Below are 13,341 nucleotides of genomic sequence, written 5' to 3'. Positions count from 1 at the left end.
AGAGGTAGGCTGGGACTGGGGCATGGGCAAAATGGAAAATTGGCTAACATTAACCAGGGGCGGTTATATCTCAATTTCATATTGCTACCTCTCTCTGATTGGTATCAAGGGAACTCCTATCCTGGGGCAGATGGCCTCTGAGTGGAATAGACTAATTGTCCCCAATAGAATAGACCCACAGTTTATTAAAAAATCCATAAATAAAGTTTATCAGGCCACACTCTCTGCAACGTGGAGAGAGGCGCATGTCAAAATGTTACATAAAGCATATTTTACCCCTGAGAAGGGTTATAAATTACATAACTTGAATTTTAACAAATGCCCAAAGTGCGCGTATCCAGCAGCAGATCTAAAACATATGATCTGGGGCTGCCCGAAAATCAGCCTATTATGGAAAAAGGTCCAATATTGGCTTAGGAACATACTGGGGATCTCCCCTCTGGATCTCACACTGGCGCAAATTGTCTTCTGTCTGACGCATGGGGAAGAACAACACTCAGGAAAAACTAGTAATCCTTACAATTCTAGTAGTCAGATATTTAATTTTTAAACGCTGGAAAAACCGCAGAACCCCAATGTTGCTAGAAGTAAAAAATTGCCTTAAAAAGCAATGTATTTTAGAACAAAGAGATGTCAGTATGGACAATGAGGAGGACATAAAAATATTTTTCAAGAAATGGTCAGTTTTCATCAAAAGTCACCCAGCAAACGAGGTAGAGAATCTAATATTTCCATTCAGGAATTCTGAACTGGTACAGTTAGAATTGTGGTAGGAGAGGAGGACCGAATGGAGGAGAGGGAGAAATCCCCCCCCCTTCCCTTTTCCCTTTTTTTTTCTCTTTCTTTTTTTCTTTCTTTTCTTCTTTTTTCGAATTCAGACCTCCCAATGGTAATGGGTAGGCTTGGAGGGATAAAACAAAAATTCAGCAACCTGATCCTTCAGAGTCTATTTTTTATTTTTTTTTATTTTTCACATATTGGAGGATTAAAAAGAGCCTAACAATGCGTGGGCTCTTTTATGTGTATGTATGTAATGATAGTGTAGTGTTAGGTGTAATTGTAACTTAGGTTAGTTTTTATTTTACCTGTAAATTTATCTTTATTTTAGCTAGGTAGCTATTAAATAGTTAATAACTATTTAATAGCTATTGTACCTAGTTAAAATAAATTGAAATTTGCCTGTAAAATAAAAATAAATCCTAAAATAGATACAATATAATTATTCGTTATATTGTAGCCATATTAGGGTTTATTTTACAGGTAAGTATTTAGTTTTAAATAGGATTAAAATTTAGTTAATAAGAGTTATAATATTTAGATGTATTTAATTAATATTTAAGTTAGGGGGGTGTTAGGGTTAGACTTAGGTTTAGGGGTTAATAATTTTATAATAGGTTGCGGCAGTATAGGGGGGCAGGATAGGGGGTTAATAAATTTACTATAGGTGGCGACGGTGTAGGGGGGGCAGATTAGGGGTTAATAAGTTTAATATAGGTGACAGAGGGGTCCGGGAGCAGCGGTTTAGGGGTTAAACAATTTATTTAGTTGCGGCGGGGTCTGGGATCGGCACAATAGGGGTTAATACATTTATTATAGGTGGCGGCGGTATAGAGGGGGCAGGATAGGGGTTACTAGGTATAATGTAGGTGGCGGTGGGCTCCGGGAGCGGCGGTTTAGGGGTTAATACATTTATTATAGTTGCTGCAGTGTCCGGGAGCGACGGTTTAGGGGTTAATAACTTTATTTAGTTGCGGGGGGCTCCGGGGGCGCCGGTTTAGGGGGCAGAACAGTGTAGTTTAGTGTGAGTGCTTAGTGACAGGCTAGCAATAAAGCTGGAAAAAAGCCGAAGAGCAGCAAGATTGGATGAGTGATAACTATCACAGTCCGCTGCTCATCGCCCCGTACTTGGTGCGCGGCTTTTTGACAGCTTTATTGATAACTTTGGCGAGATTATTCAGGTCCACGGCGGCGATGGTAGGCGAGCTTAGGCGGGCGTATTGGGGCCGGCGATGGCAGGTAAGTAGACACGTTGATAACTAGAGGCCTTAAAGTCATATTTATGGAAGCTATTACTCAATAGAGCCTTGCAGAACTTCAATTCATATTCAATCATATTTTGTTATAAATAAGGACAAAGTAGTATTATGGACTGTCCCAGAATGTGTTTACCTAATTGTGTTATGGGCTTTTATGATTAAAAAACCATAGTCTATTTTTTTTATAGTCCAGACAAAAACACAGAGAATGGTAAATCATTGCATGGATTAACAGATCACGCTTAGAGGAAACCAAATCCAAATAATCTGGGGGGGGGGGGGGTTTCTCACAAAAAATGGTCTCTCCCCTGCAAATAGTACTATTTTAACTTAAATTGTACTATGCTTTGTCAAGGCATAAACGCTAAAAATATTTATAGTTCCAGATGTTCTCAGGGTTCATTCTATACCAGTCTCATCCTCCTATCCTAATACTGACCAGGTTTACTTCCCTAACTAATCACCCACTGATGGACATTTACTAAGAATGAGGATATCTGTAACGGGAGTCTTCTTTAAGGTGATAAAAAGGGGAGTCTTTAATGCTTTCCAATCGTTTTAGAGGACAGGGATCTAATGTGATGTGATGTGTATAAGCCAAGATATAGACATATTCTTCATTTTGGTGATATATAAAATGGTGTCTGATGGTTTAACTATTTCATTTAAATTCACTGTGGGACTTCTTACTATGGTAGGTGAACCGTTCATTTTCAGATTATAATGTCATATTAAAATCTACATGTATAATTAACCATTTATATTAGCTATGCCTAAACCATAGATTGTTACATACCATTAATTTCCCTTTTTACAAACAGTGAGTAATGATGATAAGGCTTAAATGAAATGCATTGGATAAAGTTGTTTATATAAGTGTACTGAGCACGACAATTATGGCCTAAATCAGAATTTGGATATTATGCTTGAATGTGTCATTATTTGTCACATGCATATTACAACATGGGACATGAAATTCAACATTAAACTTTCATGACAGAGCATGCAGATAAAGCACAAAAAAGCCCTCAGATTTACATCTGTTATCAAATGTACTTGTTGGTATTCTTCATTGAAGATCATACTAGGTAGGTTTAGGAGTGGGTATGTATCTTTATATTATTATTATTATTATTATATGGCAGTAGTTTTTCTTGCAAAAACATTGCTGCAAACACTGCAGCCATATAGTTCTCAATACACGTGCACTCTGCCATGCCTATCTAGGTATGCTGTTCAGCAAAGCCTATCAAGGGAACAAAGTAAAAAGTAAATTGGAAAGTGTTAAAAAATGGTGTGCACTATCTGACTTGTGAAAGGGTAATTTTGACATTCATGTTCCTTTTAATAGATGTATGGCTAAAACCCCAGTAGATGTTTATAATAGACAAAACACCACAATGGGACCACATGCACTTGGGTATTCTTCAGTGGAGTGGTATGGAATGATACATTTCTAATGGCAAATAAACAACCTGTTTCTAAATGCAGCACTCTTTATTTTAATGTAAAATGGTGTAGCTTTGTGTTTTTTTTAGGACACTGTGTATATAACACAACATCAAACACTAATTATGATTGTAATAAAATATACATTTACATCTGTGTGTTTCTACTCCCATTTTAGGTTTCATTTGTGGCTCACCTTGCTGGTTTCCTGGCTGGAATGTCAATTGGTTACACTGTCTTCACCTGCTTTGATAAAAACTTAATAAAAGACCCCAGGTTCTGGATCTGTATTGCTGCTTATGTAGCGTTTATAATATTTGCAGTATTTTTTAATATCTTCTTGTCACCAGCATCATGACTTGTTCTGGGCCTGAAAAGGGCCTTAAATGTACTTTCTTGATATGTAAATTGAAAGAAACTTCTATTTTTAGTTATACATTTCCGACACTGCTGGATGCCAGAAATTAGAGGCGCATTGTTATTTGGAAGAGAATAGCAGCGCGTCTCATCTACAAGATTCTACCACTTTTTGATTTTTTTATAGCAGAAAAAGGACTTCACTGTTGAAGAAGAGCAGGAAAATATATACTTCCAGTCATGGTAAAGATGATGACTTGTACAGACTGTCATTTGAGCATGTATCTGAAATGAAAATACATTTTAAAGGGATTTACTTACTTCCAAAAAAACATGTTTCTTCTGCCTCTTAAATATGTGGCCTAGTACAGCTCAGCTCAGAGTCAGTATTATTTCTTCCACGGTGTGGATGCCACTGTTGCAATTCAAATAAAGTTGGTATCATAAAACATGAATTTTATTATCTTTTTCTTTTTTCTTTGAAACTTATTTTTAGAACATAGTTAAGCTGTGGTAGTTTTATAAAAAATAATTTGAAGCATCTTTTCAGTTCAATTTCAGCTGGACAACAGATAAAATAAAACATTGGGAATTCCTTTTAACATCCATACATAAGGGAAATGTTTTTTTTTTTTTTAAATTAAATGTTATATTTTACATGGTAGATTTAATGCTTACTCCTACCTTTTAAATGGGCAGTCTACTTGAAAATGTTTATTGTTTAAAAAGATAGATAATACCTTTATTACCCATGCCCCAGTTTTGCATAACCAACATGGTTATTTTAATATACTTTTTACTTCTGTGATTACCTTGTATCTAAGCCTCTGCAGACTGCCCTCTTGTTTCAGTTCTTTTGACAGACTTGCATTTTAGCCAATCAGTGCTGACTGATAAATAACTCAAAAGGGAGGGGGTTGGGAGGGGGCAATGTTATCTATAGGAACACATGAACCTAGTGCTATCTAGCTGTGAAAAACTGTCAAAATGCACTGCGATAAGAGGTGGCCTTCAAGTGCTTAGGAATTGGCATATGTGCCTACCTAGGTTTAGCTTTCAACAAAGAATACCAAGAGAATAAAGCAAAGTTGATGATAAAAGTAAACTGGAAAGTTGTTTAAAATTGCATGTCCTATCTGAATCATGAAAGTTTAATTTTAACTAGACTAGACTATCCCTTTAAACCAGATTATATGTAACCTATGCCTAGACCATAACCCTAAATGCAAATTTTAAATTGAAGTTATATTGGTAAGACTGTACCTAGCTGAGTTCAGTTTCTAACTGTTCATTGGTGGCTAGTGTGATTGTCATTATGCAGTTCAGTTCTCACAGCAATAAAGTCACCATAGATGCAAATTTGCAACATCATGACATGTTTAATAAATAAATAAAGTGTCTGCTAATAAAATGTATTTATTTTTTTAATTTTACACGTTCAGCATTTGACATAACGCATCTTAAAATGAATTATTTTGGGTTATTTGCGGGTGCGCAATAAATAATCAGCCATAACCGAGCTCGTGGTAACAATTAGTGCTCCAAAATTAGTCTTTTATTTATTTTTTTAATAAAAAAAACTGAACTAGGCAGATTTGGGACTTTGAAGTTGGTGGGAGTTCGCATTGCTTTGAACTTGTAATACCAGAGCCGATTAGCGTGCGCTGGTATTACTCAGTGGAGCGCTAATATCGATTTCTCAATAGCGCTCCACTTTTATTCTGGCCCTTTGTATATTACAATAATCCATGGTACTTTGCCTGTTAGAGGCCAGATTATGAGTGGAGCGCTATTTAACGCTACATCTCAAGCGTTAACTGCGCTAGAAGTTGGATTTCTGAATTCGTTTGGTTGCTACTCGTATTATGAGTTGAAAGTAAACTGTTTTCGCTCGTGCGATAGTACTTTGGATCTCAAAATCCTAAACAGATTTCTCTTGTAAAGGTGTATCCAGTCCACGGGTTCATCCATTACTTGTGGGATATTCTCCTTCCCAACAGGAAGCTGCAAGAGGACACCCACAGCAGAGCTGTCTATATAGCTCCTCCCCTAACTGCCACACCCAGTCATTCTCTTGCAGCTCTCGACAAGAAAGGAAGTATCAAGAGAGATGTGGTGACTTAGTGTAGTTTTTACCTTCAATCAAAAGTTTATTTTTAAACGGTACCGGCGTTGTACTGTTTTACTCTCAGGCAGAAATTGGAAGAAGAATTCTGCCTGGAGGTTTGATGATCTTAGCGGTTTGTAACTAAGGTCCATTGCTGTTCTCACACATAACTGAAGAGTATGGAAAGAAAACTTCAGTTGGGGGGACGGTCTGCAGATTACCTGCTTTGAGGTATGTTCAGTATATTTTTTTCTAGAGAGATTATAAGGTTTAGAAAATGCTGACAGTGCCTGATATATTTAAGGTAAGCCTGATACAGTGATTTAACAATGACTGGGATCATGCTTGCAAAAAAGGGTAATATTCCTGTTGATACTCATATTACTTAGTGTAAAAACGTTTGCATGGTTTATTGAAAAAACGTTTTTTTTCTCTGAGGGTGATAAATCTTTATTTGGGGCCTAGTTTTCCACATGGCTAGCTAGATTACTCCTAGGAGTACTTTTTTAAGGCCCTCTGACTTTGAGTGCATGGTGGTAGGGGCCTATTTTTGCGCGCTTTATGCGCAGTTGATATTCAGACTGAGACATCCAGCTTTCCTAAAGGAGTCCTCTGGCAGCTAGGACCGCTATAGAGGGTTTTTATCCTGCAAGAGCAGGTTGGAGCCACAGCAGAGCTGTGGCAGTGTGTTTGACTGTTTTTTAATGGTTTTACCGTTTTTCTAATCCGGTTTGGGGCCTAAGGGGTTAATCATCCATTTGCAAGTGAGTGCAATGCTGCTTTAGCCTCTTATACACACTGTAAAAATTTTGTAGAGTTTACTACTTTTTAACACTGTTTTGCAGTTTATGTGATAGTTTTTTTCTCTTAAAGGCACAGTACCGTTTTTGTTTAATTGCTTTTTCACATTTATTAAAGTGTTTTCCAAGCTTGCTGGTCTCATTACTAGTCTGTTAAACATGTCTGACATAGAGGAAACTCCTTGTTCATTATGTTTAGAAGCCATTGTGGAACCCCCTCTTAGAATGTGTACCAAATGCACTGACCTTTCCATAAGTTATAAAGACCATATTATGGGTTTTAAAGATTTATCACAATAGGTTTCTCAGACTGACAAAAGGGAGGTTAAACCACCTAGCTCTCCCAATGTGTCAGAACCTATATCTCCCGCGCAAGTGACGCCAAGTACATCTGGCGCGTCCAATGTGTTTACCTTAAGAGACATGGCGGCAGTTATGAATCATACCCTCACAGAGGTATTGTCCAAACTGCCAGGGTTACAAGGAAAGTGAGACAACTCTGGGGCTAGAACAAATACAGAGCTTTCTGACGCTTTAGTAGCTATGTCTGATATACCCTCACAATGTAGAGAAGCCGAAGCAGGAGAGCTTCTATCTGTGGGTGACATTTCTGATTCAGGGAAGGCGTTACTTCAGTCTGACTCTGAAATGACAGCATTTAAATTTAAGCTTGAACACCTCTGCTTGTTGCTCAGGGAGGTTTTAGCAACTCTGGATAACTGTGACACCATTGTAGTCCCAGAGAAAGTGTGTAAAATGGACAAATACTTTGCAGTGCTGGTTTACACTGATGTTTTTCCAATCCCTAATAGGTTTTCAGAAATCATTACGAAGGAATGGGATAGACCAGGTGTACCGTTCTCTCTCCCTCCTGCTTTTAAAAAGATGTTTCCCATAAATGCCGCTACACGGGACTCATGGCAGACGGTCCCTAAGGTGGAGGGAGCAGTCTCTACCCTAGCTAAGCGTACAACTATCCCCGTCGAGGACAGTTGTGCTTTCCTAGATCCAATGGATAAAAAATTAGAGAGTTTCCTTAAGAAAATCTTTATACAACAAGGTTTTATTCTCCAGCCTCTTGCATGCATTGCCCCAGTCACTGCTGCAGCGTCTTTCTGGTTCGAGTCTCTTGAAGAGGCTCTACAGGTGGAGACCCCGTTGGATGATATCCTAGACAGGTTTAAAGCTCTTAAGTTAGCCAATTCATTTATTTCTGACACCATTTTTCATTTAACAAAGCTAACGGCTAAGAATTCAGGTTTTGCCATTCAGGCGCGTAGGGTGCTATGGCTTAAATCCTGGTCAGCTGACGTTACTTCAAAGTCTAAGCTTCTCAACATCACCTTCAAAGGGCAGACCCTATTCGGGCCTGGACTGAAGGAGATCATTTCTGATATTACTGGAGGAAAAGGCCACGCCCTTCCCCAGGATAGGTCCAACAAATTAAGGACCAAACAGACTAATTTTCGTTCCTTTCGAAACTTCTAGAGTGGCGCAGCTTCAACTTCCTCTACTGCAAAACAAGAAAGAAATTTTGCCCAGTCCAAGCCAGTCTGGAGACCTAACCAGGCTTGGAGCAAGGGAAAGCAGGCCAAAAAACCTGCTGCTGCCTCTAAAACAGCATGAAAGAGTAGCCCCCGATCCGGGACCGGGTCTAGTTGGGGGCAGACTTTCTCTCTTTGCCCAGGCTTGGGCAAGAGACGTCCAGTATCCCTGGGCTCTGGAGATTGTTTCCCAGGGATATCTTCTGGATTTCAAAGCCTCATCTCCAAAAGGGAGATTTCATCTCTCACAATTATCTGCAAACCAGATAAAGAGAGAGGCATTCTTACGTTGTGTTCAAGACCTTCTGGTCATGGGAGTGATCCACCCAGTTCCAAGGGAGGAACAGGGGCAAGGATTCTATTCAAATCTGTTTATAGTTCCTAAAAAAGAGGGAACTTTCAGACCAATCTTGGATCTCAAGATCCTAAACAAATTTCTCAGGGTCCCATCCTTCAAGATGGAGACTATTCGAACCATCCTACCTATGATCCAGGAGTGTCAATATATGACTACCATGGACTTAAAGGATGCTTATCTCCACATACATCCGATACACAGAGATCATCACCGGTTTCTCAGGTTTGCCTTCCTAGACAGGCATTACCAGTTTGTGGCTCTCCCCTTTGGGTTAGCCACGGCACCAAGAATCTTTACGAAGGTTCTAGGGTCCCTTCTGGCGGTTCTAAGGCCATGAGGCATAGCGGTGGCTTCTTACCTAGACGACATTCTGATACAGGCGTCGAATTTTCAAATCGCCAAGTCCCATATGGACATTGTTCTAGCATTCCTGAGGTCTCATGGTTGGAAGGTGAATGAAGAAAAGAGTTCTCTCTCCCCTCTCACAAGAGTTTCCTTCCTAGGAACTCTGATAGATTCAGTAGAAATGAAGATTTTTCTGACAGAGGTCAGGTTGTAAAAGCTTCTAACTTCCTGCCGTGCTCTTTATTCCACTTCTCAGCCGTCAGTGGCTCAGTGTATGGAAGTAATCGGCTTAATGGTAGCGGCAATGGACATAGTTCCGTTTGCCCACCTACATCTCAGACCACTGCAACTTTGCATGCTCAATTAGTGGAATGGGGATTACACAGATTTGTCCCCTCTGCTAAATCTGGATCAAGAGACCAGAGATTCTCTTCTCTGGTGGCTATCTCGGTTCCATCTGTCCAGGGAAATGAGCTTCCGCAGGCCAGAATGGACTATAGTGACAACAGATGCCAGCCTTCTGGGCTGGGGCGCAGTCTGGAACTCCCTGAAGGCTCAGGGTTCGTGGACTCAGGAGGAAGCCCTCCTTCCGATAAACATTCTGGAACTAAGAGCGATATTCAATGCTCTTCAGGCTTGACCTCAACTAGCTGCGGTCAGGTTCATCAGATTTCAGTCAGAGAACATCACGACTGTAGCCTATATCAACCATCAGGGGGGAACAAGGAGCCCCCTGGCAATGTTGGAGGTTTCAAAGATAATTCTATGGGCAGAGGTTCACTCTTGCCATCTCTCAGCTATCCATATCCCAGGTGTAGAGAACTGGGAGGCGGATTTTCTAAGTCGGCAGACTTTTCATCCGGGGGTGGGAGCTCCATCCGGAGGTATTTGCCCAGCTGATTCAACTATGGGGCAAACCAGAACTGGATCTGATGGCATCTCGTCAGAACGCCAAGCTTCCTTGTTACGGGTCCAGGTCAAGTGATCCTAAGGCAGCACTGATAGTCCTTCAGCCTGGCTTATGTGTTTCCACCGTTTCCTCTGCTTCTTCGTCTGTTTGCCAAGATCAAGCAGGAGAGAGCTTTGGTGATTTTGATAGCTCCTGCGTGGCCACGCAGGACTGATCTGGTGGACATGTCATCCTTTCCACCATGGACTCTGCTGCTGAGGCAGGACCTTCTACTTCAAGGTCCTTTCAAACATCCAAATCTAATTTCTCTGCGTCTGACTGCTTGGAGATTGAACGCTTGATTCTATCAAAGCGTGGTTTTTCCGAGTCGGTCATTGATACCTTAATTCAGGCTCAAAAGCCTGTCACCAGGAAAATCTATCATAAGATATGGTGTAAATATCTTCATTGGTGTGAATCCAAGGGTTACTCATGGAGTAAAGTCAGGATTCCTAGAATCTTATCCTTTCTCCAAGAGGGATTGGAGAAAGGATTGTCTGCTAGTTCCTTAAAGGGACAGATTTCTGCTCTGTCTATTCTTTTGCACAAACGTCTGGCTGAGGTTCCAGACGTTTAGGCGTTTTGTCAGGCTTTAGTTAGAATTAAGCCTGTGTTTAGACCTGTTGCTCTGCCATGGAGTTTAAATTTAGTTCTTAAAGTTATTCAAGGGGTTCCGTTTGAACCTTTGCATTCCATAGAAATTAAACTTTTATCTTGGAAAGTTCTGTTTCTAGTAGCTATCTCCTCGGCTCGAAGAGTTTCGGAGTTCTCTGCTTTACAGTGTGATTCCCCTTATCTGAATTTCCATGCAGATAAGGTAGTTTTGCGTACCAAACCTGGGTTTCTTCCTAAGGTTGTATCTAATAAGAACATCAATCAGGAGATTGTTGTTCCTTCATTATGTCCTAATCCTTCCTCAAAGAAGGAACGTCTTTTACACAATCTTGATGTGGTTCGTGCTTTTAAAGTTTTATTTACAAGCTACGAAAGATTTTCGTCAAACATCTGCTTTGTTTGTTGTCTACTCTGGACAGAGGAGAGGCCAAAAGGCTTCGGAAACTTCTCTTTCTTTTTGGCTGAGAAGCATAATCCGCTTAGCTTATGAGACTGCTGGCCAGCAGCCTCCTGAAAGAATTACAGCTCATTCCACTAGAGCAGTGGCTTCCACATGGGCTTTTAAAAATGAGGCCTCTGTTGAACAGATTTGTAAGGCGGCGACTTGGTCTTCACTTCACACTTTTTCTAAATTCTAGAAATTCAATACTTTTGCTTCTTCGGAGGCTATTTTTGGGAGAAAGGTCTTACAGGCAGTGGTGCCTTCCATTTAAGTGCCTGCCTTGTCCCTCCCTTCATCCGTGTCCTAAAGCTTTGGTATTGGTATCCCACAAGTAATGGATGAACCCGTGGACTGGATACACCTTTACAAGAGAAAACAAAATTTATGCTTACCTGATAAATTTATTTCTCTTGTGGTGTATCTAGTCCACGGCCCGCCCTGTCATTTTAAGGCAGGTGTTTTTTATTTTTAAACTACAGTCACCACTGCACCCTATAGTTTCTCCTTTTTTCTTGCTTGTCTTCGGTCGAATGACTGGGGGTGGCAGTTAGGGGAGGAGCTATATAGACAGCTCTGCTGTGGATGTCCTCTTGCAGCTTCCTGTTGGGAAGGAGAATATCCCAGTAATGGATGAACCCGTGGACTGGATACACCACAAGAGAAATAAATTTATCAGGTAAGCATAAATTTTGTTTTCTGAACGTTCCTACTTTCGAGATGGAGACAATTTGCACTTTGCTTCCTTTAGTGCAGGATGGTAAGTTTATGTCTACCATAGACTTAAAAGATGCTTATTTACATATCCCCATTAATATGTCAGGTTTCTAAAATTTGATTTCCTATACAAGCATTATCATTGTGAGGCCCTTCTTTTCAGTCTGTTGACAGCGCCCATAGGGCAAGATTATAAATCGCACGGCAAATCAGTTGCAAAAACTCTGCGTGCATTACAGCTCTTCAAGTGCTGAAAGGATTGTTGCATAAAAGGCGAATGCTTGCACGTAATCACAATTTTTTAAGACTTGTAATACCTGCGCAATGGAAATTGATTGCGAAAAGACCATATCGCAGGTGGAAACGTGTGACTTGTAATCTTGCCCATAGTGTTTACCTAAGTGCTCTGTTGTCTGTGGCTCGAGTTCAGCGATCTCTATAGTTCCTTACTTGGACAAACATTTAGTTCAGGCACCTTCTTTTTATCTGCCTGTGTCCCACAGTCAAGGGGTTCTTCAACTGCTTCATAGTCATGGTTAGAAAATAAAAAAAACCCCAGCTACTTAAAGGGATAGGAAAGTCCAAATTAATTATCGCAAGAATAATATATTGCATGTCATTTTCAGACACTTTTTGTTGTCTTGGTATCTATTGTTGAAAATGAATATGTACATATCCTACACTAGTGGGAGCTAGCTGGTGATTGGTGCCTACATACATTTGTTTCCTATAAATGGCTAACTAGATGTGCTCAGCTAGCTGTCAATAGTACAATGCTGTTCCTTCAGCAAAGGATACGAAGATAATGAAGAAAATTTGATAATAAAAGTAAATTTTGAATGTTAAAAATTGCTTGCTCTATCTGAATTATGAAAGGAAAAATTGGGGTTTCCTGTTCCTTTAACTCTTCAGACCCGTGTTTCTTTTCTGGGGTCCAAATTATTTCAGGGAGTATCTATTTCTCTGACAGATCAGCTCAGACTAAATTTATAACAGACCGGTGCTCATCTTCAACTCATTCCTTTTCCTTCTGTCATGTTGGATCACAGGAAAAACATGTTGGGAGACTCACATTTCCTTGGTTCAGGGTTCCTCTTTTCTTTTGGTCGATCAGAAATTTCTAATGGAAAATATCTTATAGATTGTGATCAACCCTGTTATCTGTAAAATGGAAAATATAGACTAATCTTTTATAGCGAGTTGTCTCATGTATTCCTTCATGTTTATGCACTCATTTTGGTGGTGGTCTTTTTTTTTTTTTTTTTTTTAACATCTTTTAGGAGTCGTTATGTTACTAGAAGTAAAAATGCGATTAAGGGCCGGATTACAGGTGGAGTGCAAATTAACACCCCCGCTTAGGCGTTTATTGCGTTAGAAGTAAGCTTTTTGTGCTTGTCGGTTATTATGAGTGGAAAGTAAACTGTTTTTGCTCTAGCAGTAACGCAACTAAGGCAAAAATCCAAAGTTAGAATATCGCGTGTGCATTCATGTATTCTCTTATAGAAGTGAGTGGAGAAAAAAAGTAGGGGAAAAAAAACTAACACCCCCGCTCTGGCGCAAACACGATTGCATATTTTCATTTGTGCTAAACAAACATGACAATATGAATATTTCATATTCCAATG

The 13,341-nt window shown here is 39.8% G+C and overlaps 1 protein-coding gene across 1 annotated transcript in view; it reads left to right on the top strand.

Moving 5' to 3' along the window:
• RHBDL2 (rhomboid like 2) overlaps positions 1 to 4,297 on the top strand; it is an 85,486-nt gene extending 81,189 nt beyond the window's left edge. The window contains exon 9 of the mRNA XM_053707171.1: positions 3,664 to 4,297. Within this exon, the coding sequence (XP_053563146.1) occupies positions 3,664 to 3,843 (180 nt within the window). The 3' untranslated portion in view covers positions 3,844 to 4,297. The remainder of the gene's footprint in view (positions 1 to 3,663) is intronic.
• Positions 4,298 to 13,341: the final 9,044 nt, after the last annotated feature.

This window comes from Bombina bombina, chromosome 3 (assembly GCF_027579735.1).
Source record: "Bombina bombina isolate aBomBom1 chromosome 3, aBomBom1.pri, whole genome shotgun sequence".
Taxonomy (NCBI): domain Eukaryota; kingdom Metazoa; phylum Chordata; class Amphibia; order Anura; family Bombinatoridae; genus Bombina; species Bombina bombina.
Note: the sequence above shows the minus strand (reverse complement) of the source record. Positions and strands in the feature narration are given on the sequence as shown.